This window comes from Anguilla rostrata, chromosome 17 (assembly GCF_018555375.3).
Source record: "Anguilla rostrata isolate EN2019 chromosome 17, ASM1855537v3, whole genome shotgun sequence".
NCBI classification, from domain to species: domain Eukaryota; kingdom Metazoa; phylum Chordata; class Actinopteri; order Anguilliformes; family Anguillidae; genus Anguilla; species Anguilla rostrata.
This window is the reverse complement of record NC_057949.1, coordinates 13900695-13928575: the sequence shown is the minus strand read 5'-3', so window position 1 is coordinate 13928575 and position 27881 is coordinate 13900695. Positions and strand designations below refer to the sequence as shown.

At 49.4% G+C, this 27881-nt stretch overlaps 1 protein-coding gene across 1 annotated transcript; it reads left to right on the top strand.

Moving 5' to 3' along the window:
* Nucleotides 1–27864, top strand: LOC135244071 (supervillin-like). Its single transcript, XM_064316270.1, has 32 exons — nt 1–397; nt 1659–1814; nt 3553–3723; nt 4249–4283; nt 5612–5673; nt 8665–8804; nt 10464–10764; nt 11073–11512; nt 12228–12357; nt 13349–13396; nt 14073–14141; nt 15320–15394; nt 15540–15687; nt 16149–16214; nt 16399–16573; nt 16922–17076; nt 17255–17383; nt 17969–18105; nt 18337–18484; nt 19075–19220; nt 19559–19734; nt 19861–19999; nt 20410–20716; nt 21426–21574; nt 21818–21917; nt 22975–23185; nt 23415–23548; nt 24110–24265; nt 24993–25136; nt 25875–25987; nt 26144–26302; nt 26719–27864. Exons 1-32 carry the CDS (start codon nt 45–47, stop codon nt 26803–26805), a joined length of 4959 nt encoding a protein of 1652 aa, XP_064172340.1. The 5' UTR covers nt 1–44; the 3' UTR covers nt 26806–27864.
* The last annotated feature ends 17 nt before the right edge of the window (nt 27865–27881 follow it).

Below are 27881 nucleotides of genomic sequence, written 5' to 3'. Positions count from 1 at the left end.
CATTACAGGCTGCTGAACTAAGGGAAAGAGAGAGAGAGGTTGGCATGGACACCATGGAAAACCCGGTTCTGGAGTCGAAGGCGGAGCGGATCGCCCGCTACAAGGCGGAGAGGAGGAGGGAGCTGGCGGAGCGCTTCGGGAGCGTGGAGGAGCTCCCGTCCAAATACGTGCGGAGGGAGCGGAGGGAGGTCCGCAGCACCCCGCCCCTCGGCTGCCCGGAGAACGAGGGCGCCCCCACCAGGGCGAGCGCCACTGCAGACGGGGATGCTAACGCTAACGCTAACGGGCAGGCGTCGGAGTTCCGGCGGCCTCGGTGGAGAACCGCCTCGGATACGGCGAGCCAGCCCCCCCCTCCGAAAATCTCCAACGGCACGGAACCCGACCCCCACACAAACAGGTGAGCCTGCTCCTCTCCTGCTGGTGAGGGGAATGGGGAGGGACATGTCCAGGCCCCTCAGCAGACTTTTGGAGATCCTAGAGCCTGATTTACTAAGACATTTATTCCCCCTGAAAAACCTTTAGCGTACACAGAAGTAATAATACAACCAACGATTGGTGCAATCATTTATTGGGCCAATCATTTTTCATGTCATTGGTTTTACATGTGCTAAAAGGTTTTGCACATGCTAATGGTCTTAGTAAAACAGGCCCTCATCTGATTTTTTTTTAGCTTCAGGGCAGTTAGGTTGGTCCAAAACCAAAACTGCCCCAGTGCTTGTGATGTCACTCCCAAAAACACAGCAAGGATTTTCGCCCCTCTCTCCACAGTATTTTAGCCTCTCTAGCTCCATACTTAAGTTGGCGTTTCTGGTAATATCGTGTCTGCACTTCTGTTTTTACTGTTACCTCTTTATGAACTCTCCCCTACAGTCACACCTTTTTTTTTAAAGAAGAAAGAGGAAATAACAGAAGGAAACGCTTGATTGAATATTGCTCTGTTTGATAGAAATAAATTAATGTTCTCTTTCCAGTTTGGTGATTTGGTGTCGTTGTGTCTGAAGCTGTAAGACCGCAGGGTTGAGTGTGACTGAGCTCTGACTAATAAAATAAAATCACTTCACACTCCATGTCAGATTCACTGCAAGCAAGGTTTTGTTGTGGTGTCAGTCAGGTTTACCTCAGATGAGGTTGTTTTGGTGATGGTCAGGGTTACCTCACATGAGGTTATGTTTTGGCGATGGTCAGGTTTACCTCAGGTGATGCCGGGTTAAGGTGAAGTCCAGTGTCAAGTTATTGGTAATAATCCATTGATCCCTGTCTTTCTGCTTTGTGACTTTACCTTCGACACTCAGGAACAGGTTTTAGATCTCTTGCATTGTGATATTAGTACATACTCAGTGCAGTCTGCCAGTCCACAAGTATTTGGACAGTGACACAATTTCTGGTGTTTAGGCTGCAGTTCCTATAGAGTTTACCCAATATGGATGGACATTCCCACAAATTAAAGCTGACCGTCTGCACTTTATCCTCATATTAATAGTTTAAAATCCAATTTTCTGGAGTATAGACCCAAAACTCTATAAATACTTACAGACTGCGGAAATAGAGGGAAATAGAGGTCTTGTAGAAGTTTTTTGTAGTGTTTTCTCCCTGACCCCTTGTCCTTCCATCCCTCCCTCACCCTATCCTCTCTCCTGCCCTCGCCCCGCCCCCTCCAGGCAGTGGTCCCAGGCCGCTGCGGGGCCGTGCGACGGGGGCGGAGACGCGGACGCCCCCTCCCACGATGCCTTGCAGCTGCGCACGCGGGTGTCGGTGGGCCAGCTGAGGAGCGCCCTGCTGCAGCAGAGCGCGAGCGGGCCGCAGCCCGAAAGAGCGTAGGTCCCATGCGCGGGCATGCGTGGCATTACCCCCGGCCTACTCCAGGGGGCGCCAGACCGAGGTCCACCAACCAGGCGCGTCAGCAAAGTCACTCACAGTCAACCCTGCATCAGGAGCCACCCCTGATGTTTTCTTCTGTTTGGCTTAGTAATGGTTCCTTTGGTTAAAGACCAATTGAAACAACATAACTTGAACGCCCTTTCTTAAGGTCATAACTGAAGTTGTTCTCATGTCGGCTCGTGTAATTTCAGTCTAGCCGACGCTAACGCATTGGTTTATATGCGTCTGAAGGACCTGGATTGGCCATCCCTGCTGTAAAGCTACTAACCGCTAGCGCTTTACAGAGGTCGGTTTGTCATCAGTCCTCTTCCTGTAGGGGCCCGTTGTGTAACGCTGCTCTAAGAAGCCTCCCACCTACACTCCTGCTCTGCTCGCCTGTCTGTGAGCGTGTCCTTAAGCGTTCGACTCAGTTCTCTGGGAACGGTACGTTTACCAGGCAGTGCCCCAGGGTACGTTTGACAGCACGCAGAGACACTCGGGCCGCGTTGGTGAATGGAAGCTAAGGCCTTGAGCGCTGTCCTCTTTGTCTGGGTCGAGCGCAGGCCTGTCGAAAGCACTCGACCTTTATCAGCCACCGCCGTTTCCTCCCGGCTGGGCCTGTGTCAAGGGCTCTGGTGTGAGACTCGTTCATTTATCAATGGGGGATTCAAAGGGGACCTGAATCAAGGCCAGGAGATTCGTCTCTGCTGTGCTGTTCTCCTGTCCTCTCTGCCTTTCTGCCTTCCTCCGCTCTTTTCTTCACCGTGCAAGCAGTGTACTCATGTAGCGTCGTTGCTCTTTAACCTTGTCCAGAATTTCAAGGGAGGGCTTTGCTAAATATCGGAATGCGCTCTTTGTTTTGATTGATACCTCCCGTGGCACAGGTGGCGCTCTTGTTCAAAAATGCGAAAATGCGGGATTTACGCAGGAGGTTATCACAGAGCCTTTAAAAATGAGGGTGGACATCTTCACCTCCACGCGGACTCGTTGTGCTTTTAGACGTTAACATGGTCATCAGCTTACAGTATTGACACTGCCCTGTTGAGCTCTTAACACTGGAAATTGCTTTCGCACCACTATGAGGAGGACTGGCCACTGGATGTGGAATCCCCAGTTTTCCAGTGGTAGAGCCTCCAGTATGTGTGTGTCTGTCTGTCTGTCTGCGTGTGCCATGCATTTCCACTGTTCGGGGGAAATCAGGAGAATTCCAGGCTTTTCCGTAGTTACGGGGAAATCAGGAGAATTCCAGGCTTTTCCATAGTTACGGGGAAGTCAGGAGAATTCCAGGCTTTTCCATAGTTACGGGGAAGTCAGGAGAATTCCAGGCTTTTCCATAGTTACGGGGAAGTCAGGAGAATTCCAGACTTTTCAGCAGTTAGCAGGATAGCTCGGCTGCTTTTGCATGGCTCCAGCATTCTGGACACAGCACATGGCACTCCGATACAGAGACTGGGATCTCTGATTGGCACTCTCTGTAACCCATGCTTTTCCAGCCCTCTTGAAAGGCACTCATGCCTTTGCTTAGATAGTGAATGCTGCAGGCTGCCTATCATGTGCAATATGGAATATGCAATATGCTTATGTGAATGTGTGTTTGTGTGAGTGCAGGAGTGGGTTTGTCTGGCTCATCCTCTTCTGCTACGGTTTCCTCACGGCTTCCCCGTTTCTGTCTCTCCTTCCCCGACGTCACATCAGCAGCGACGGCGGGTCTGTGACCTCGTCTCTGGACTTGGCGGGAAGCCCTGCGCCCGAGGGGCGGCGCCGAACTCGCCGCTACCTGCCCGGGGGGGCGGCCGAGAGCCGCAAGACCAGCGAGCGCTTCCGGACCCAGCCGATAACCGCCACGGAGGTGCAGGAGAGCGGCGGGTAGGGGCCGCAGCGCGCTCGGGCCTGGTGTGCGCCGTGAAGCCTGGAGCTCGCCTGAGTACAGCTGGCCCAGCTGGGGACGGGCATGGTTTAACATGGAACCGTGCACACAAGAATGTATCATCCATTTAGGGTGGATTACACAAAAATGAACTTTAATATTATATATTTATGATTATTCCTCATACGGTATTCATTCATTTTTGATACTGTATGAGGAATTTTTGAGAAAAAGGGGGGAAAGCATTTAAGAAATACAACTGGCATAACAAATTTGAATGTTTTTGCGGAACAACCGCATGCACACTGTAACAGGCGTAGCGCTTATGCATAACTTGCACGGTTCTTCATTTGATCTCCTTGGTCAATTTCAAGACCCGCAGGGGGTCTCAGTTCTCAGTTTGGGAACCACTGTTCTACGGGGCATAACCCTTTTCCTGCCGTAGGGCAAGAAGCAAGGAGTGATCTCATCTCTTGTCTGTTTTTCAGTGTTTGACCTCATTTGTCTTCTGATTTTTCTCACAGCTTCGTTGAACCTGAAGAAGGGGACACACAGAAAGGTAAAGTAACCCTCTTTCTTTCTAAAGCTTTCCGTAGAACATTTTCCCCTCTTAGTTATGTCAAGGATTTATATCCTTAAAATTATTGGTGCACAGATTATTTTAATAGGAGGCTAAGCTTAAAAATAGCACAACAGAATTACAAATGGAAGCAGATGATAGGCAATGTGTTTGAGGAGTGCTGATATAACCACCTGGCTTTTTACGTACCCATTTTGTACTCAGTGTCAAGCTTGCTTATTCTGGCCGATTATCAGATGTTGACACCCAGGGTGTCAAACTGAAAAGCTGCAGTATCTTCTAGTGTCTGTGTCTTTCAGCATGACTCATTAAATTAAGTCATTGATTTTATTTTGTTGATTCATTTGATAATTTAAGCTTTGCTTGCCTGTATTTTGCCTCATTTGGTTTTGTTTGGCCCACGGTTCACACGTTCTCCGCAAGCCTGAGCATTGTATCCTACCATTGCTGCGACGACGTCACTGTGTGACATCAACACTGTGGCATAAATAGCATCTCATAACATATCACATTGCAACAATATGGTGCGCATGCATTGGCATAAGACACACACGCACTCTTGGTCATTTATTCATATGGTGTTTCTCATACATTACTAAAAGGTCTTGCAGCCGGGATCCTATAAAATGCAACGCTGGTGTGGTATCGCCATGGAGATGGGCATCTCCTGCTTTCCACATGTCTCCTGCTCTGTGCTCAGCGAGCGGAGGATTAGTTTCCTGTGCATCCTGTCAGACGGCTGCCGTTACCCTAATTTGAGAAGATTAGTCAGAGATCTGATGGTTCTGGGCTGCAGGGTTCCCTGGCTGAGCAGTGAAACACTTCCACCAGACATTTCCCAACAGTGTCTTTGCGGAAATCTGACCTAATGAGATACAATAATGGGGGTTGCTGGGTGGCTCATTCGGCTAAACGACCATGCTGTGGTGCATGGATGAGCTTCGTAGTCTTGGATAGAATTCAGACCGTGTCAGTGCCGACCGTGGCCAGTAGCTTCATAAGGTGACTTGTCGTTTAGTGATTGTTTCACCCAGGGGTCAGCATTTTATCTCTGTCTGGCAACCCCTGCTGGTCAGTCGGGCGCCCGTGGGCTGCATGCTAAAGCCGCATATGAAAGGTCTTTCTCCAACTCCATATATGTACGGCCCAACGTTGGGCACCAAAAAAAAAACAATCCAGACTCGTGATCATCATGAGCTGCGTTTCAAAAATTGGCATGTGCATTTCTCACAGTCTTCTACCTTCACTGGGCCCTGACCTGGTTGCGAGTCTGACGGTGTTCACCTTGTGTCCGCGTTCCTTTCCAGCTGACGTGAAAACGGACGAGAGGGCCAACATGAGCGTCGCTGCCAAGATGACTCTCTTTAAAGTGAGTACCGCCTTCCCCGCTGCCTCTGAAACCCGATCCCCGGCCGTTCCCTGGGGGCCTGCGCCGCACGACCTTAGCATTGTACGGAAAGGTCGCTTCCTCTGACGACGCAGGGACGTGGCCCTGAGCGTGGGTGACCCTGATAAACCCGCAGGCCTTTCGTTTCTCTCAGGAGGACGGTAGGAGGCTAAAGGCAGACTCGTGGTTTGTGCGTCGATGTCACTGGCTCACCGGCTGATGCCGTTTGCTCCCCCCCTTGATCGTAAATGTCGAAGCGTCTTGATCAGTTTTCCTCAGGCTTGTTGTGAACACTGAAACCGGAGGAATGCGGAATCCAGAGCAAGGTGATGTTCGCTGAAAGGGCAGCCCAACAGTTCTCATGGCTAACGCTGCCCAGTGGCTAACTCAGCGGTGGAGGGATGACCATGCGAGGGCTTGTGTAGCCGGCTGGACTGCGGGGTAGATATTGTACGGTGGCCAGATGTAGAGACCCACCCTTTGTGGTAATCTGACCAGCGTATGAGGTTAACGGCCTCCCTCTTTAAAAAAGTGCTGTTGGGTCTTTAACGACCACGGCGCGTACAGTTTAAGCTCTCATCTGAAGGACAGCACTGTTTTCTCCCATACCCGGGCTGCTGTCTCCTTCAGCGCCCCCTGCTGACTCCCCCTGGTACTGCAGAGCGTTCCTGTGAGTATATGGTAAATGGACTGCATTTATATAGCGCTTTTATCCAAAGCGCTTTACAATTGATGCCTCTCACACACACACTCCCGCACAAGGCTGCCATGCAAGGTACCAGTCAGCTCGTTGGGAGCAATTAGGGGTTAGGTGTCTTGCTCGACACCTGACCCCTAATTGGTGGCGGGGGATCGAACCGGCAACCCTCCAACTGCCAGACAACCGCTCTTACCTCCTGAGCTATGTCGCCCCCACGTATATCCCCATGCCTAGTTACCTCTGCTGCAGTTTTAATTGTGGAGGGTAAACAGGAATGCTGTTCGTGCGCTGGGACCTGGAAGAATGCCAGAACTGCCCTGGCGCAGAGCCAGAGTCAGTAATCCCCCTGCTGTCGAGTCATCAGAAATAAAAATTGAACACTGTAACAGATCCGGGTACGATTACCGGATCGGTCGAAAAAAAACCCCGTTGTTGTGCACGAAACCGTCGTGTAAAAAAACACAACGTCTCTAATGGGTGTTTACCAGGTGCATAATGCTGACCTCGCGGTATAGAAACATAGTATTCCGTAAGTATGTTTTAGTATGTACTCAACACCCTTTTCTCTGAGTTGGAGGTACAATACTGTAGACACACTGACAGTCCTTAAGCCAGTGAGGGTGAAAGAGAACTACAGAGCGAAGCAAGGTTAGGAGTCAGCAGGCTGGTTTTGTTCATGCAATGAGTGCTGTCACAGCAAAAAAGTATATTCATGAGAAAGCATATTATGTACCAAAATTAATATTTTAAAAGTGGCTTTGTAGCATCTCAACTTATATTTCATCGACAGCTGAAGTTAAGGGGTAGTAATGCATTAGATATGTTGGCCTTATAGTTTTAAATACATATTATATGCAGTTTATCACAAAATTAGCAGTGATTTGGCAAAATAGAATTTTTCATGATGCATTTAAAGTCTCATTGTAGTTCCTGCTTGTCTGTAGTGATTACAGATTTGATTAATGGTCTCCCTGACTGCTGTAAAGCTGTGTACATCAGTAAATGTGTGGCACAGTGTTTATGTGCATGTAGAAACCATGTAGACCCACTCCAGTTTCTGCTCATGCTAAGCTAAAACACGTCTGGGTTGAGATCACATTTCCGCGCGTCTCGCTCGAAACGCGGGGTTGCCTCGGGGTTGCGGTCGAAAAACACGAGCCTCTGTACCCCAGACATGATTGAATGGCTCGTAGAGGCCAGGTGAAAATGCCCTGGGAGGGGGAGGTGTTACCGTTAGGAGTAATTAAGAGCCTATTATTAGATTCCCCTTTGGAGGCGGAGAGTAACGGAACACTGGGGAGTCCGGTTACCGTGTGACCCGCACGGCAACAAGGTTTCCATTCGTCACGCCGCTGCTCTGGGCCCTCCGGGTGGGCGGGGCTTGCTTCAGCAGACTCCAGCCCGTTTCTCCCCTGCTGGCCCTCCCTGTCGAGAGAAGGAACGGCTCCAGGCACGGCCAGTGGTTCTGCCCCCCTCCTCTGGAACTCTGGAGCCGGAGGAGGAACTGCCCTTCTGGTGCCCCTGACTCCCAGATTTAGAGTGACCCTCGGATGCCCCTCACCCCAGCCTCAGGCTGCCCCTCGGGTGCCCCCCACCCCTGACTCAGGCTGCCCCTCTTCCGCCCCTCGTTCCCAAATTTAGAGTGCCCCCTCAGGCTTTCACTGTTTATCTTCAGGCATTTATTGCTGCTTGTTGGCGCAGACGTAAACTTTAGCCCTACCCAAGCACAGGCCTATACCTCTCTGCTATAAGTTATAGGTCAATTTAAAGAGGAATTTCAAAGCAAAACAACATTCAGCTCATTTAACTAATCAAGGCATAACTTATGATTAATTCTCTCTGTGTGGCCAAAGCTATTTCTGTACAGAGGTATCATTACATTACATTACAGGCATTTAGCAGACGCTTTTATCCAGAGCGACTTACACAACTTTTTACAGTCACTCTGGACTATCGGCAGTTAAATGTGCAAATTCTGGTAGGGGTATATGTCAAATTGATGTACAGATTTACCCTTCATCATTTTTGAAGAACTACAACAGGCAGGTAATTTGAATTTTGAGATACCTCTGACAGAGTCGACTTATTGAAGACGCAGTTCATTTTACTGTGGAATTCCCCTGTGAACGTAAACCAGGAGACCCAGGGGAGTGCTGGTATCTCAGTTCTGTCATTTTGCTGGCATTTTTGCAGTGAGAATGGCTTGTGCTGATATGTTAGCGCTGTGATTTTACCGGGATCTTTGCAGTGAGAATGGCTTGTTCTGTCTCCAGGAGCTGGAGAAGACTTCTGGCCCCTCCCTCCTGAGGCCCCGCCCTCGGAGCTGCACGTCCGATTGGCGGAGTCGCCATGCCAACGATCACAGGGCGCTCACGCAGCCGGTGACCACCGAGGAGGTTGTGGAGGCCATCAGGTGGGCGTCGGCCTCAGAGCCGTGAACCAATCAGCCGTGTGCACGTCCATCATTTCGGCGGAAATTAAGCACCAGCACACTGCTCCTCATCCCTGTAAAGTGATATTGAAAGTAACCCGTGAAACGTTACAGAGTTTTCGCCGTTTGGCCTTTGCGGGGTCAAAGGTTACGTCTGATAAATCACTTGGGAGCATAATAGCGGCGTGTTGAAACTTTCTTCTTCTTCTTTTACCTCACAGCTTAGATTACAGGGCCAGAGAAGGCAGGTGACTGAATGACAGACCTCTTTTTCAGCAGCAAGAAACACAAGTTAGACATGTTATTCCAGTATATTTTCAATATATTCAATTCCTGTTAGGGTGACTTGCTGTCATAATGAAATTTTATTTGTTGGAGACGTGTATGCTGCACCCCCCCCCCAAACTGCACTTCCACTGTGCTACAGGGAAGAGGGACAGTGTGCTTTAAACTGCTAAGCACATGAAAACGACCAGTGCCCAAGTATGCAACTGTGACAAGTGTGTTTTTTTGGACAGCCTCAGTGTGTGTTTTAACTGCAGGGACAGAGTGCTTTAAACTGCAGGGACAGAGTGCTTTAAACTGCAGGGATAGAGTGCTTTTAACTGCAGGGACAGAGTGCTTTTAACTGCAGGGACAGAGTGCTTTTAACTGCAGGGACAGAGTGCTTTAAACTACAGGGACAGTGATTTAAACTGCAGGGACAGAGTTCTTTTAACTACAGGGACAGAGTGCTTTTAACTGCAGGGACAGAGTGCTTTAAACTGCAGGGACAGAGTGCTTTAAACTGCAGGGACAGAGTGCTTTAAACTGCAGGGACAGTGCGCTTTATACAGACTTGGACTTTATACAGCGTGTCCCCGGCTGTGCCCTTCCTTGGGCTCTGGCCTGGCTGTGAAGGACAGGGAGCGGAGCAGCGACTCGCGGGAACGCTGTAAATCAGCGGCGGGCCACGCTTGCGTGCGGCGTTCCCGTTCACAGATCTGCGTGCCCAGCGGCGCTATATCAGCCTCCGGCCCCTCCCGCCCCCCCCCGCCCCGGCTGACCTGCGCGGAATTTGGGCTGTTCCGCTGAGCGTCGGTTCACTCCTGTGCGTCGGAATGCCCAGTGCTGTATTTCGAGCAGCAGCGGACCCAGCATGAGTTTCCTGAACCGTTTACCATTAAATGTGCTGTAATGCTTTCCGCACCAACCCAAGTGCGAAGGGCCACAAGACAATATTGCGGTAAATGGGGTGAAAAAAGAGTGGTTCCCACTCTCCAAGGTCATAATCTGTGTCATGAGCTTTCAGATTTTTGAAACTCCACAAAAGGCACAGATTTTTGTGAGATATGATTGGCTAGCTGAAAATAAATGGGAGGTTCACTGTTGATGACCTCGCTACTGAAACTAGACAGCTGGTAAACAGTCTTCATTCTGTGTCTTTCTCTGCTCTGAACTGAGTTGGTAGAACTCAGAGATATTTGACAAATAGCGTATACTGCCACCTGTTGTCCTGGAGTATGATAACATGCACGTCATGGAAGCATCTTGAAAGTTCAATAAGCATTAATAGTCTTTGCCAAGCACTTGCAGACGTGGCAGAAGTAATCCGTTATGCTCATTGTCTCCCTCTGCTTTGCTCCTTTTCTGTCTCTGCAGACTCCCCACGCCAGCTGGACCTGCCGGGGATCAGGGCGTGAACCTGGGCGTGAACCAGGGCGGGGCCCAGGGTGTGAACCAGAGCGGGGCCCAGGCCGATGGGAACGGGCTGGAGGGAGAGAAGCCGGAGATGGAGGATGAGAGCTCCAAACTGAGCATGAGCGAGAAACTGGCCCTCTTCAACAAGCGGCCGGAGCCCGAGAGTAAGGCCCCGCCCATCTCCACGGAGGCCTCAGAGAGGCGCCGGCAGAAGGGGGCGCGCTACCGCACCCAGCCAATCACCATGGACGAGGTCAAACTGGTGAGCCTGGCCACACCCACTCACACCTCCTCCTTCTATTTGTATAGTATACATGCATCTTTTGGGAGGTATTGTGTATTTTTAGGTATTGTATATTTAGCTTATGTTTCAATTAGACACACGTTCACTGAGTTGATGTAACCGGTTAGAAAATGCTGGCTGTGTCCTGAGAAGTTGGCCATTATTGCTCTGAGCTTTACAGATTCTGCCAGGCTTGTAGCAGAGATACAGTCGTGGCTTCTGATGCTTAGAGTTCGCTAACTACACCTTAACCCCCTCTACCCCCACCACCCCCACCACCCCCTCAGCTACAGCAGGGAGCTGTGCAGCTGCCCGTCCTCTGCCTCCCCGCCCACCTGTGTGACCGGTCGCAGACCGACTCCGCCAACCTGAAGCCCAGCGAGTTTTGCCGCCCGCCGCCCGAGGCCCAGCCGGCGCCGGCCCGCCCGGCCCCGCCCGGCTCCGAGCCGCGGGAGATCAGGGGCATCCTGAAGAAGGGCCGGACCGAGGGCGGGGAGAGGCCCGCCCGCCCCATGAGCCTGCAGGAGGCGCTGACGGGCCAGGATCGGAACGGCGAGGGCTTGGTCGGCTACGAGGGCGTCTCCCCTGTGGCCCCCTGGAGGAGGAGGGCCAGAAGCAGGACCACCACTCCCGTCTTCGGCGAAACGCCCCGCCCTCCGCCCCGCAGGTCCCGCGGGAAGCCGCCTGCCCCCAGCGCCCCAGCCGAACACGGCCAGGAGCCGCACGGGTACTAAAATGACTCCCCGACACCCGGCGCTAACGCTACATCCATGCTACACTCTAAACACCCAGCGCTAACGCTACATCCATGCTACACTCTGAACACCCAGCACTAACGCTACATCCATGCTACACGCTAAACACCCAGCGCTAACGCTACATCCATGCTACACTCTGAACACCCAGCACTAACGCTACATCCATGCTACACGCTAAACACCCAGCGCTAACGCTACATCCATGCTACACTCTGAACACCCAGCACTAATGCTACACCCATACCACACTCTAAAAACCCAGCACTGACGCCACACCCATGCTGCACTCTGATAACCTAGCACTAACGCTACATCCATGCTACACTCTGAACACCCAGCACTAATGCTACACCCATACCACACTCTAAAAACCCAGCCCTGACACTACACCCATGCTACACTCAGAAAACCTAGCAGTAACGCTACAGCCATGCTGCACTGAAAACCCAGCACTAGCACGTAGTCTAATGCTCTGAGAGCCAGGTACTGAACAAACACCCAGAGCTAATACAGCCCATGCTGCAGTCTGAGACACAAGTCGTGAACAACCAGTGCTAACACTTCCCAACTAAAAGGAGTGTGCGTATGTGTGTGTGCGTGTGCGTGTGTGTGTACATGTGCATGTGTGCCTGTATGTGTATATGTGTGTACTGTATGTGTGTGACTGTGGTTTTTGTTCTTTAGCAGGTTGGCTGAGCCCTGCAGTGCTGACACAGAGCAGCTGAGTAGTGTTAAACACAGTGAGGGCAGTCACCTGGCCCAGGTGTCCTTCCCTGAACACAGTACTCAACTGCAGGACTCTTGCAGGGAGAAGGTAAGATCCCTAATACACTATTACACACACTACTATACATGTTCCCTGTAGCACTAATACAGTATTATACACACTACATGTCCCCAGTACCATTAATCTGCTATTACACATACTGCAATGCATGCCCCCGGTACCATTAATACAGGATTATACAGACTACATGTCCCTAGTACCACTAATACAGTATTTTACAGACTACATGTCCGCAGTACCACTAATACAGTATTACACAAACGACATGTACCCAGTGCACACTAATACCGTATTATACACACTACATGTCCCCAGTACCACTAATACAGTATTACACACACTACTATACATATTCCCAGTAGAACAAATACAGTTTTACACAAATTACATGTCCCCAGTACCACTAATACAGTACTACACACACTACATGTCCTCAGTGCAACTAATACAGTATTACACATACTATACTGCATCTCCCCAGCTGTCACACACTGTGCTCTGCATAAGCTTATACGCAGCCCCTGCACTGCATCTTAGCGCCGCTAACTGCATGAGATTTCATCTCACGTTCTTTTTCTCATCCCAAAGAGTGGATTGGATGAGGCAGAACGTTCACACACTCGTGAGTGAATTTGTCTGCGTTAACACGGAGGACAGCGCTGGCAGGGCTCAGCTTGCTTTAGGAGTGAGAGAGTCAGTGCCCTGCTCAAGGCCACAGTCAGGAGAGGTTGTGGGCCAGATGCAATATGAGAAACGTATAAGCTTGTCATTGTCCTGGTAATAGAGCTGTGTGTGGAAGTGTCTTTGGGAATCTGCAGCAGCAGCTCTGAAGGGCCAGTGTGCTTTTTCTGAGCTGGCTGTGTGTGACTTTGTTTGCTCCGCTTCACAGTTTGATGGCCGTTTATTTTTATTGTCCTCTTCTATTCCTTTATTTGGGAATTTCTTTCCCTTCCTCCTCTGCTTTCGCATCCTTATTCCTGTTCCTCCTTCCCTCTCTCCTCATCGCTTCCCCCTTTAGGTTGAGAATAAGATTTCCCATGATGCTGCTGACCACACTGTGTGCTGGGTAAGCTTAGGTCTCCATGCTGTCCTGTTAAATTTGTTATCAAAGTGAGCCAATCAGAAGTGAATAGATTTAAAACGAACCTACCAGGGAGTCCGGGGTTCCCATTCTTGCTCTTGGTACATAAATGCAGCAGTACAGATGCAGTTTAGGTCAAGAGTGTTGACTGGTTGGCTAAGTTAGCTACAGCTATAACTAGATAGCGATAGCTAGAAATCTTTACAGGAATAGAAAACTTTTGTTCCCCCCAGGGTTATATAATTTCCTTCCATTATTCATCTGTCATCACATATAATTCCATTGGCTGCTGTGTAATCCATAGTGAGCGGAGATGTGCTATTTCATTGGCTGCTGTGTGATCCATGGAGCAGTAATACATAATTCCATTGTGTGCTGTGTGATCTATGGAGCAGTAATACATAATTCCATTGGCTGCTGTGTGATCCATAGAGGGCAGTAATACCTAATTCCATTGGCTGCCGTGTGATCCATAGAGAGCAGTAATACCTAATCCCGTTGGCTGCTGTGTGATCCATAGAGCAGTAATACTTAATTCCATTGGCCGCTGTGTGATCCATAGAGAGCGGTAATGTGCAGTGAGCTGTAGAGCTGTGATGCTCTTGGCAGTGTGTTCAGGCTGCTCAGTTTCACCCTGCTCTGCCCCGCCTTCCTGTCCCAGGAGCCCGTGTTCTCCTCCCTCTTTGTACCCGCTAGCCCCACCTCCCAGTACGTACTGTGTTACAACCAGGTGAGTGTGCACACGTGCACGTGCTTGCGTGTGCGTGCATAAGCGCGTGTGTATGCACGTGCATGTATGTCACGTGGGTGCGCGTGTATGTGGATGCGTGCACGTGCGCATACGGGTGTGTGTTAGTGTGCTGTCTGTGTGTGTTTTGTGTGTGTCCGTGTATTGTGTTTTGTGCATGTCTATTTGTGTTTGTGTACATGCGTGTCTGTGTGTTTGCATGCATGTGTGAGTATATGTTTGTTGTGTGTGTGTCATGTGTATGGGTGCAGGTGCATGTGAATTTGTACATTTCTGTGTCTGTGTGTGCTTGTGTAGTTGTGTTTGTGTGCAGTGCTTGTGCATCGTGTGGATTGGCGTGTGCATGCGTGTGTCTGTGAGTGCACGTGTGTGTGCCCGTTTGGTGTTTCTGGGTTCCGATCGTGTCCGCTTATTGCACACTAATTCTCCTTCCCCTGGCTGCTGTGCTTTCTTTTGGATTCAGGGCTTGGTTATCAGAGTCAGTAGGCCTGTGTGAACTGTGTGAGCCTTCATCGTGTTTTACGTAACTATAGCGACCCTGGTCTCCAATGAGGCCCGAGGCTCTGCAGCCTGTCAGACTGTCGAGCCGGGAACATACGAGCCGGCAGCAGCACCTGTGGGAGCTGTAAATGCCAGATGTCAACCTGTGTGGAGCATTCCTTGTGCCTGATCTTTGGCGCCCCCTGGGGGCAGAGTGTGGCTAGTCACTGTTCTGGGAGATCACTAAGGTCTTTCCCTGTTTGGCTGCTTGGTTTGCTTGCTATATAATAGACATCTCAGAGAATTTTCAAAGTAGTTTCAGTTTAACTAGGATGGCGTGATGTGGCGCATACGCTAACTTTTTGGGGCAGACTTACCTGCTGAAGTCGGATAATGTTTCGTGCTATCAAGGTACACAAATTCTGCTTCGAATAAAGACACATCAAGGCTGTATGCAATAGTGTTTAATTTATCTAATACATGGTTTATGACCCATGCCTATGCCATTAATATATGACGATGTTAGTAATATGTCAGTAATGTAAATGTTTGGTACTGGAGGGCTGTGTGCTTTGTGTGTGGAGTGTTTCCTCTCTCTCTCTGGCTCTCTCTCTCTCTCTCTCTCTCTCTCTCTCACTCACTCACTCTCTCAGTGTCCTCTCCCCCTCTCTCTTATCCAGACCACTCAGGCCTATGAGGCCCAAGAGCTCTCATCTGCCACTGAGGGGAGCTCTCCATCCCCCTGGACACAGAAGGTAACGCACAATCACACACACATACACTTATACACGCATACTGTACACACACACACACACACACAGGAGAGCTGTGGTAGTCACACAAACTCTGTGTGTCTGCACAGAACTGCAATATTCACACAAACCCTATGTGTCTGTACAGAGTGCCTCAGCTGATTTGGAGACCAGTGTGCCTTTGGCGGAACACGCGTGCCTTCAGCCGGGGGAGGAGGAGCAGCGGAAGGTCCAGGGTGAAGGCGCCTCCAAAGACTCCACCCAGCTCACTGTTGCTGCACCTACGGCCAGCAGAGGTTAGCGCGCCTCCATTATCCTGTCTAATCCATGTGGAGGACATCTGACAGCATATGTCACATAATATCGAGTAACAGTCAGTCAGAAAAACACATTCAAGTAGGATACACTAAAAGGATATAGTTTATGAATCTGCAAGAACACGACTTCCACAGTCAGTGCCTGGTGGTGCTTCAAAGTTAAGCAGCTTAAAATGGCTGAACAGCAGTATGGTTAGCGGGTGGTTGAGGTAAGGAGACCCCAAATTATGTCCCCTGGTAGGCCTGCAGTCTCCTGCATCTGACAGGCAAGACTCCCCGAGAGGACCCTCTCTGGTTTTTGGGAGGTCACATCCTCTCCTAAAACGCTGCTGTTCCGTGTTCATGGGGAAAAAGTGTAAGATGACAGCTAAGCTCTGTCGTTTGAGTTTCTGGTTGGGGTGTCCTGTCCTATCTCTGACAGAGTCCTCTGACTTTAACAGAGACTTGCGCTCACGCCCAACTAGAACCTGAAGAGGATAAGAGGTTGGACAAGCCTCAGAGCAAAGGTGAGCACACACTTTCTAGAACACTCCATAGGTCTTAGCCTTCAACGGAGCTGGGCTTCAGTAAACACCAAAGCAACTGGCCATTATGGAGCCAATCGCATTTTCCTTTGGCTTGTCTTGAATGCCCCAGTAAAATGGTCCATTAAAATGGTCCTGTGTGGTCTAATGGGACTTCCCTCCCCAGGCCAGGGCGAGACCTCGATCGAGGTGGCAGCCGAGGCGGTGATGGAGGTGACGACGGTGGATGGTGTGGATGCCCGGGGCCCCTCCCACAGCTCTCCCGCCTCCATCCTCGACTCCAGCAGCCCCACCCACGTGGAGCAAGACTTCGGCTGCATCCTCGAATCTGCCTCACCCAAGTAAGCCACACCCCTTTCGGCTAAGCCGCACCCCCTTTCACTTGATTCCTCCGATCCGACACTCACGTAAGCAGCACCTTTCATTTTTATCCACCAATCCATCATGTCATAGTCAGGCACCGCTCCTTTCAGCCAAGGCACTACCCTTTGAGCTGCATCCTCAAATACACCACACCCAAGTAGGCCACGCCCACTTTCAGCTACATGGTCCAGTCCACCATGCCCATTTATATGTGTTTATGTGTGTGGCGTGCATGCGTGTGCGTATGTATGTTTGTGCTTGTGTGTCTACATATGTGATTGTGTATATATAATTAATGCATGTAATGTGTATGTGTGTGTTTACAGGTTGACCTCCTCTGTAGCGGATCACAAGCGGGCTGTGCGTCCGGCCCGTAAGACCCAGGGCTCGCGGAACCCCCTGCGTGTTCTGGCTGCCCGCGCGGACATCCGCCAGGAGTACACGGAACAGCGCTCCAGCGTGACCTCACCCACGGAGAACAGTTGAGTCATGTGACATGCTCGCGTCATTCTGAGAGAAAATGGCCGCGGTAAAAACAGCATGTGTTTCTGGGGCGTTTCTTACATTTGAGTACTTTTAAAAGCCCTTGTTGAGTTACACTGAAGCAATGTTAATCTCTTGCACTTCTGTACTGTTAATGCGTTATGTCCCTCCATCAGATGAGTCCCCGACAGGCCTGGCCAATAAGGAGAACTGTGATGCCAACCTGTGCGACACCAAGCCCAACGGAGATAAGATTAAAAACAGCTACCTGCCATACAGCACGCTCATGCTTCTCCACGTCAAAGGTCAGTTTTCTGGCTTCCTCTCTTTCAGGAAGTGGTGAGAAGCCTGATAACTGAGGATGCTGGAATATGTAGTTTCTCAATGGATTTCTTTTTCTCATTGCAAGCAATTAATGAATTGATCATTGAACTTCAGTCGAGGCGTCAGATGCCAGATGTATTGCCGAAATGCACTCACCCAGCATGTTGCTCCAAATAAATTTGTTCTAATCACTGATCTCGTTTACTTACATAAAAGCCCTACTTTAGCTAAGTGAGTCTTATAACACAATTTCAGCTAACTGTTGGTCCACATGTTTCACATCATTCTTGTCATTACTTTAAGGACAGTATTCTGTATAGGCAAAGTCAGTTACTGCTTGTAAGTGAGGTTAAAGACCGGTGGCATTTGAGGTGACGGACTGGTGTACAGGTCCGGTGATTGACTGTGTGCAGGTGAGTTTATTGACTGTTTGCGGGTAAATTTATTGGCCGTGTACAGATAAGGTGATTGACTGCGTTCAGGTGGGGTTATTGACCGCATGTAGGTGAGGTGATTATCTGTGTTCGGACGACATCGCTGAGCTTATTCATGGTTCTATTTGGCAGGTCGGAGGCATGTCCAGGTGCGTCTGGTGGAGCCGACGGCCCACTCCTTAAACAGCGGTGACTGCTTCCTGCTGGTCACGCCCGCTCGCTGCTTCCTGTGGAACGGCGAGTTTGCCAACGCCATGGAGAAAGCCAAGGTACCACACCGTTTGGGTAGAGCGCAGTGCGCTCTCTGTCTCTGCTAATGGCAGTGTTTCACATACATGTCTGAAATATGCATTTGCGCGTTTGTACTTTTATATGTAATCCAGGTACCTAACCTCCTTGTATGATTTATACACATGTATTTGGGAGGAATTAATAGTATTTTATAACCAATGCATGTTATTGTGTTTCTGCTTGTTCTATCCCCCCCCTTTACCCCCCAGGCCTGGCAGCTGGCTTCCTCGGTGCAGGCTCAGGGGGATTTGGGATGCACTGCTCCTCAGGTGAGCGTCCTGGAGGAGGGCAGAGAGAGCGAGAGCACCCTGGTCCAGGAGTTCTGGGACCTGCTGGGGGGGAAGGCTGAGTACAGAGGTGCGTGAGCAGAGACAGACACACGGACACACTAGACACAGGCCACGTCCGAAACGGGTTGCTACATACTGCTTACTTGAAGTGTGTACTGCAAGTATATTTTCTTTCTGCTCGCTAGTGTAGAGGATGCAGTGTTTCAAGCTCTATCCCATGATGCACACTTAGGGAAAATATTTTTTTTGCGCTGAGAATCATTTGCCAATAATAACTTGCATGTGTTATATTCTTTTGAAAATTACTCTCTGGTTGGAAAAAGTCTTTCCAGAACACGGTCTACCAGGCTGTGAGATTTTCCACGTTGTTGTTACCTGCAATACAAGTTCCTCTACTGTAGCTTGTTACTAGGTTTGCCAGGTCTAGAATTTTTCACAACCGGACAACTGCAAGTGAGGCTGGGGGAGCTAGCTAGAAGTAGCTAATGACAGTTTTTCTAAATCTTTAATGTTTGCTTGCTTGCTAATACCAGCTCTGCAGTCTCCTGTAATGGTATGTGGCCTGTCAGGTGTTAATTTGTCAGTGTGTAAAAGTCACAGGCCCTTTGTGTGTGTACATGTGTGTGCTCATGTGCATGTCTGTGTATGTGTTTGCAGGAGCTGGAGGTCCAGAGGAGGACGAGCAGTTTGAGAGTGGGGTGGTGGAGTCTAACTGCGTGTACCGGCTGGCGGACGACAGGCTGGTTCCCCATGACGACGCCTGGGCCGCCATCCCCAGCGTCGCCCTGCTCAAGTCCTCCGAGGTCAGAATCCCCACCACTGCACCCAGGGACAGAGCTCGCTGTGTCTGTCCATGTCTTTCCCATGTACGAATGTGCCTGGATGCCCCTTTACCTGGTTATAACACTGAATCAGAACTGTCTGTGTGTGTGTGTGTGTCTGTGTCTGTTAGTGCCTGCACGCTTGTGTGTGTGCATGCATGTGTGGTCTGGTCTATGTTTGTCATGTGTGTTATGTGTTGATCTCCAGGTGCTGGTCTTTGACTTTGGCAGTGAGGTGTGTGTGTGTTCTGTGTTGATCTGCTGGTGCTGGTCTTTGACTTTGGCAGTAAAGTGTGTGTGTGTTCTGTGTCCATCTCCAGGTGCTGGTCTTTGACTTTGGCAGTGAGGTGTATGTGTGGCAGGGGGAGGGTGTTCCTCTGGGCCACAGACAGGTGGCGCTGCAGCTGGGCAGACAGGTGTGGGGCGGGCCCTACGACTACAGCAACTGCAGAGTGAACCCTCTCAACCCATCAGCCACTAGCACAGAGATACAGAGGTGAGTCCCACACATACACACACACACACAATGTCCCAAACAGTACTGTACTTGTGGCTGCTCAGTCAGATTGTGAGCTGCACCCCTGCGTTGGGTAAAATTGGTGACTGGGGCGTGTCTCTACAGGATGGGGGAGGGGCGGCCCAGCTGGGCGCTGTTCGGCTGTCTGTCAGAGCGCAGCGAGACCGCTCTCTTCAGAGAGAAGTTTCTGGACTGGGCCGGGAGGGGCGGAGCCAAGGAGGAGGCGCCTGCGGAGGAACTGAAGGTGAGGAGGAGAGTGTTGTCGAGTACGGTCATACGGTATATGAAATTGTGGTTTTTTAAAGCAATATAACAATAACTGCCGCCATGGAATGTACAGGTGATGTTGTCAGCGCCCGATTGGCTGTCTTATCAGGACCCAGTAGATATAAGTCCTGTTTTTTTTCCCCAGAAGCATTTCACATGGCCTCAGATGTTTGATTGTTTACTACCGCATCAGGTATAATTAAAGAATAAAAAAGACGAAAGATCACCTATACGCCCTCTGGAGGTAGATATTGTTATTACACTTTAAAAAACCACAATTTGATATTTGACATTGATATTGCGCAGCCCTAAAGTCAGTGATGACCGGATTCTGAGTCAGCGCGAGTGCGTTGCGTGATGTCGTTCTGTGCGTCTCGTTCTCCGCAGGGTCCCGCGACCCCCGACCCCGCCCCCGCCCCCGCCCAGTCGGAGCTGCGCCCGTGCGACGCCAGGGCCCTGCTGGCCGGGGGGGCGACCGGGCCGGTGGGCACCATCCTGGACGGCATGGACGTGCAGAGGGGGCGGGGCCCGGTGCGGGGGGAGGACGGGCGGCAGGCGGAGCTGAGCACCGTCGCCATGGACGTCTGGGACGTCGGGGAGCTCGACGAGCGTCCACTCCCGCGGGAGAGCACCGCTCAGCTTCACGAGGGGAACACCTACGCCGTCCGCTGGAAGTACTCCGTCACCGGCGCCGGTGAGTCTGTCACCACGGTTACCGCTGCGTGCTTATCTGTTGCCACGGCGACCAGTTTGGGTGTGTCTCTCTTAGTCACATTATTTACTTTAAAAACACACATGAGGCTTTGGGAAATGAGCAGAGCTCATTAAGCCATCATTGTTACAGCCAGTGGTTTTCATTAAACCTAAACCTAAAGCATTACATTCACATTTTTCAAAGAAACGATTAATTTCCATTAAGTGCTAAAGTAGGTGCAAGAGGGGGTTAGATGTAGCATAGGCAGGGCTTATATATGCATCTCATCGTAAGTATACTCCATAGTATCAGAGTGGTACTGTAGCATTTGTGTCAGTGCTGATAACGTGCGTAGTGGGTGAGGGTCAGTGGTTGCATCTTGGTTGCTGGTTTTTTTCCTAGGTGGGGTGCATTTCATGCTTTAGTACAGTTACTTCACCTGAATATCTGCATCTAAATAGCCACCTGTGTGTGTGTGTGCGTATGTGTGTGCATGTGTGTGTGTATGTGTGCATTTGTATGTTCCTGCGCGTGTGTGCGTGTGTTTATGTGCATGTGTGTCTATCCGTCTTTCTGCCTGTCTGTCTCTCTGTCTGTCTGTCTGTCTGCCTGCATGTCTGTCTGTCTCTCTGTCTGTCTGTCTTTCTGCCTGTCTGTCTCTCTGTCTCTCTGTCTGTCTGTCCCCCTGTCTGCCTGTCTCTCTGCGCAGTGGGGGCGGAGCAGTCTCAGGGTCAGGGGGTCAGCGCAGCTCCAGGGCAGGAGCACTGCGCCTGCTTCCTCTGGCAGGGCCGCAGCTCCAGCGTCAGCAGGAAGGACACGTCCACGCTCATGGAGCCAGGCGACCACACGGGGGCACAGGTGAGCACTTAAATGTGTAGTCAGCACGTACCTACAACATGGCCTCAAGTCTGCTCTCATTCAAAATATGTTTACAATAGTGTTTAAAAATCAGTATCATAAACTGTCTGTCAGGATTGTATGGCTATTAAAACTGAAAATACTTTGTGTGTATCTGTGTGTATGTGTGTGTGTATGTGTGTGTATATGTGTGTATGTGTGTGTGTGTGTGTGTGTGTGTGTGTGTATGTGCACGGTGTTCAGGTGCTGGTGCCTCAGGGGAGAGAACCTCCCTGTTTCCTGCAGCTGTTCCAGGGAGGCCTGGTCATCCACAAGGGCAGCCGAGAAGACACCAACCATGCAGGTACAGACAGCACTGACACCTGTACAGACAGAGCTGACACAGGTACAGACGGCACCACCACCGGTACAGACAGCACTGACACCATTATAAACAGCACCAGTGCTGATACAAACAACACCAACACAGGTACAAACAACACTGACACTGCAACAGACAGCACTGACACCATTATAAACAGCACCATCGCCGGTAGAAACAGCACCGACACGGGTACAGACAGAACTGACACTGACAAAAGAAACATTTTTCATGGAAAAATTAGCAACATTCTTGCTGGTTGAGAGATATGATAGCTGTCCATTGTGCTGGACATGCAGCTTGTTGTGGTTCAAGGGCGGAACGCTTTTGGTTCACAGTGTTCTCAGCAGAAGAAAATGCTTCACTGTGATGTGACAGGGGACATTACGCTAGGTACCCACGGCAGCATTGAAAGTCGCGTTGCATTCATGAATCTGATTTGGCATTTGAAACTTACACGCACACACACACATACATATATATATATATATATATATATATCTGAATATTTTTTGACAGCCCTAGCACAGACGGTGTGTGTCTGGCCCTTTATACGGTCTATGGTCTGGCCTCAGCCTCTGGTTGAAAAGAAGTATTCAGAATCATGCTGGTAGCTGGCTCACAGTCTCGTTTCCTAGCGATGTGCTTCACTGTGCTGCTTGTTCTGTGTGCTTTACATGATACTGTACTGACTGTCACGTCCTCTATGCTGTATGTTTGAAACGGCACTGATATGAATGCCATTGCCAGATCCTTTCCTTTGTAGTTAGGGAACACAGTCAGATCACTAGAGATCTGAAGACTCTCTGACTGGCACTTAATGTGCATGGTGATGTGCAGCCTGGCTAGAACGTTGACATCTTAGTCCATTCCTACAGGAAGTGTTTGTGTAACTTGCGAGGTCATTCCACCATTTTTTATGTGAGGGTGAAGCTCCTGTGTCTGTTCTGAGGGTGATTCCCCTGTGTTTGTACTGAGGGCGATTCCCCTGTGTCTGCACTGAGGGTGATTTTCCTATGCCTGTGCTGTGTGTTTTCAGCAGGAGGCTGGCGGTTGTTCTGCGTGCGGGGGGAGTTGGCGGATGAGGGGTCCCTGCTGGAGGTGGACTGCAGCTGTGCCAGCCTGCGATCCCGCGGCTCCCTCGTCCTGCTCCACGCCCAGCAGGGGGCGCTCTTCCTGTGGTTCGGCTGCAAGGCCCACTCCAGCACCCGCGACGTGGGCAGGAGGGCTGCTGAGAGAATGACACAGACGTACGTGAGCTGCGTGCAAAACCCATGCCACATACAGATATGCACAATATAAATATGTGTAAAATAGGATATTAACATGTGTGTGTCCATGTGTGTGTGTGTGTGTGTGTGTGTGCACGTTTGTGTGTGTGTGTGCATGTCTACGTGTGGTCACGTGTGTGTGTTGGTTGTGTCGTGTGTGTATGTGTGTATGTGTATGTGTCTGCACATGCTTGTGTGTGTGTGTTAGGTGTCCTCCAGAGCTGGGGCTGAGCAGTAGCAGCAATTTGAAGGTGCAGGAGGTGGAGGAAGGGGCGGAGCCTGTTGAGTTTTGGAACGCCGTGGGGAAACTGGACAGGAAGGCCTATGACTGCATGCTGCAAGGTACTGGCCACTAACCACACCTGCACCTGAAATTACGTGGAACTGCCTATACCTCTCTCACAGTCTGTGTGAGAGAGCTCCAAAGGGCAATGAACCACACAGACTGTAAGGGCTAAAGGGCTACACAAGTAGGGATGTGAAAAATTTGCATACCTCCCAAATAAATATGTAAACTTCTATAAAACGGTGGAGGCGTAAGTTGTTATGCTGCCACCACAGAGGTATAAACCGTACAAGAAAAGTATGACGAATGTGTATTACATATAAAATACGTACACTTGAACGCATATTTCAAATGTGTGTATCCTTGAAGGAAACGTGTTTGAATCGTGCTCAATCATAGATTTTCGTAAAACACATTTACTTCACCATGGCTGTTAAGTTAACATTACTTGTTGTGCATCTGAATCAAGACAAGTTAATTTAATTTACGCAGGTATACACGGCCCATTCCTGGGTTGAAGCATAGAAGCGTTGCGCAAACAGGATGATGAAAGTATTGAATACTGTCAGGTGGCTACCGCGGCTGTTTTGATTGGCCGGTTTGTCGTCTCTCCACAGACCCTGGGAAGTACAACTTCACCCCGCGCCTGTTCCGCCTCAGTGCCAGTGCCGGAGTCTTCGAGGGGGAGGAGATTGTGGGCCCCGCTCGGGTGGTTGGCACGGTTACGCCTATGCCCTTCCTACAGGAGAACCTGTACTCTGTCCCACAGCCAGGTGGGCACCAAAGCCACGCCCACACAGCCAGGTTGAGACACCACAGCACTAAATGCTGTACATCAGACCTGGGTCAAATACGTATTTGTTTTGGATTCAGATACCTCTCTACGGTTTACTGATCTTGTCTGGTGTATTAGAACCAATGACATACTCTCAAAAAGTGCAAAGCCTGCCTTCTGGTCATATTGGCAGGCTCAGTTACACCAGGCAAGATCAATAGAGCACAGAAAAGTATTTGAATCCGTAACAAATACGTATTTGACCCAGGTCTGCTGTACATACTGTAGCACCATGGATTTAGAGTAAGCCAGGTAACTGAGCTGCTTAGCTGATTGGATAGGGGTGATTCAGTCTCAGGATTCAGACTCAGTTTCACGATTTGGCTTTGACCTGTGGATAATGTCTCTTTGCTTTATGTCAGTAAGGCTCTGCACTTCCAGTAGGATTTTGTAGCCTACAGTTTAGTTCAAAGACAGGTTGTGTCTCCATTGCCTCTCTTGTTGAATGAACACTCATATAATTCCCTGTGATGAAAATCAAAATCACCAGAAGAAAAATCATATCTGTAAAGATTCATGTGTTAATGACAGGATGTCATTTAATAAAAAATAAAAAAGAATTACCATGATATGAACGCTGCATCATGAATCCATGCCCATTTGCCATAAATAGCAATGCAGATACTCTAATACTGTATTGTGTCTGCCTGTCTGTGTGTCTGTAGCCCAGTTCCTGTTGGATAACCACCTGGAGGTGTACCTGTGGCAGGGAGAGGTTCCTGGTGACTCAGAGTCCCTGGGCGCGGCTCGGTCTCGCTGGGACAGCGAGAGGAAGTGCGCCATGGAGACCGTGCTTCAGTACTGCAAAGGTGGGGCTCGGGGGGGCTACTGTCTGTGTGTCAGTACTGCAGAGGTGGGGCTGCAGGGTCAGTACTGAAAGTGTGCAGCTGCAGGGTCAGTCCAGCAGTGGAGAGAGATCAGGCCCAGCAGTGGTCCAGGCAGACTGAGGATTTCGGTTTTACAGAGTGAACAAAAAAGGGCACACCAATGTAGTCAGTTGACAGGGTCATGGGACACCATTTGTGTACGCACTGTGGCACTGAGTCCACCAGCATCTGGAATTCTGCAGGAGGAATATCATGGCATTCTTCTATGGTGAAACACCTCGCTCTTAGTGAATGAAAACCGTCGTCTCAGCTGTCATTCCAGAACATTCCATAAATTCTCGTTTGTATTCAGACCTGGTGACTGAGAAGGCCTTAACGCAAGCATAACGTCAGTGCCATGCTCCTTAAACCACTTGTGCTTTGTGGACAGTGACATTGTCATCTTGAAGGACACCCCTCTGTAGGAAATAAATGCTTTTTTGTGGAGTGAAAAGGGCCACTCAGAAGCATTAAGTAGGGTTTTACATTGACCTTGCCTTCTAAGGGGATGAATACACCCAAACTAAGCCAAGAAGATGCATCCACAATATTTTGGAAGCATCAGAACCATTCGCTGGTGGGTTTCTAGTTCTTTTAGGTGACTGTCTGTATGTACGGTAAGAGCAGTAATGCGAAGTGTCTGTCTGTGGACCTGCTGAGAGCTCTTTCCTGGTCTTCCAGAGAAGAACTCGAGACGGCCTCCCCAGGCCTACCTGATACACGCCGGCACGGAGCCCCTCACCTTCACCAACGTCTTCCCCCGCTGGGAGAGGGACCCCAAAACCAGGCTGCATGTAAGAAAGGGACCCCAAAACCAGGCTATATGTAAGAAAGGGACCCCAAAACCAGGTTGTATGTAAGAAAGGGGCCCCAGAACCAGGCTTCCAGTAGTAGAGCCTATCCACAGCTGAGCGTACTGTGTGCTGCGCGGTAATGACTGTATGTGCCAGCAGGGGGAGCCGGTGCGGAGCAAGGTGACGCTGGTGCGGGATGCCCTGGCTCGTCTCACTAAAGCCCAGTACTCGGTGGAGGAGCTGCTGGGCAGGCCGCTGCCCGAGGGGGTGGACCCCCTGCGGCTGGAGACCTACCTCTCTGACCTGGATTTCCAAGTAAGACACGCCCCTTAATCTCCATTTTAGGCCAAGCCCCCACACACTCATCTACCCATTTTAGGCCACACCCCCACAATCTCCCAAAAATTCTATTTCTGGCCATAACCTCCTTTGATTTAATACGTTGGTCTTCACATTAAAAATATTTTACATATCTAATTTATTTGTGTGACATATATATTACTTCAGCCTGCAAACCAATATGAAGAAAATGTGCAGACCCCCACCCCAAATGATGTCACCAAAGTATATGTCTCCCCCTTCCCCCATTGCAGAGAATGGATTTAGAAAATTTAAGGGAGGCTGCTGTGCTAATTAAACTAAAGCAAGATCCACCGATATTTCTCTAGGATCTTCAAGCCAGCTAGGTTTCTTTTTGCTCAGTTGAGTCATTTCCTGTCTGAATCTTTCAGAGGGTTTTGGAGATGAAGAGGGAAGAGTTCAACTCCCTTCCAGACTGCAAACAACTCAGCTTGAAAAAAAGCAAAGGACTGATTTGAAACAAAAAGAAGAAATTATATTTGACTCTTTTCTGTCTGCAAATAATGGGAGAAACACTCTGCACTTTTTTGTATGTTGAATTTTTAAGAAAAGCATTTTTTTTCTTGTAAAGTGACAATGCTCAGACTGTACATTCTGGATTAGCCATGTTTTTCTCTTATCTCATTTTAAACAGTCTTCTCTCAGTGACTTCTTTCTGGGAGAAAAGATGCCTTTAACTTCAGAAAAAAATATTTTCTAAATGACGCTCAATTAAGCTATAGACATTGAAGACAAATCTAAAAATATACATGTTGTATATTGTAAATGTAATGTTTTCCTGTATCTAAAATCATGCAAGATATGACAATAGGGTAAAAAAAAACCTATTATTCACTAACATGGTGCTTATGGTTAAGTGCACAAACTGGTCTATGCATACTCAAGAGTGTTCAGAGCAGTTACTCGACTCTGAGTATGAAGAGTAGATACTCCTGTACTCTTAAGTGCGCACAATAGTTATTCCAAATTTTGGTTTTACATACTCAGACCAACTGGTCTGTATACCAGTCTGTACATACTAAGTATCGAGAGTACTCACTCCTCACTGGTTGGAACATACTCAAGAGTGTTAAAACACCATACTCAAAGAGAGTAGTTACTCCTCACTGGTTAGTACATACTCAGGAGTGTTAAAAGACCATACTCAGAGAGAGCAGTTACTCCACACTAGTCTATGCATACAGGGTACTCCTCTAACAGAGAGAGTACTTACTCTTCACTAGTTAGGACATACTCAGAGTGTTAAAAGACTCTACTTCACTCTGGTCTGTGTGTACTCGGAGGGAGCGGTTACTCCACACTAGTCTATGCATACAGGGTACTCCTTTAACCGAGAGAGTACTTACTTCTCACGCTGTTCATGGCTCTGTGCTGGATTAGCACCTGGATGTTGAACTACCTTCAAAGCTATGAATTTGTAAAACAAATATTGCTCCTGTGCAAAAAAAAAAAACTCTGTAAAAAAAATTTGATTCAGTTCTGTTTTTAAATAAATAAGTAACATGGTGCGATATGAACTCTTTTATGATATGTC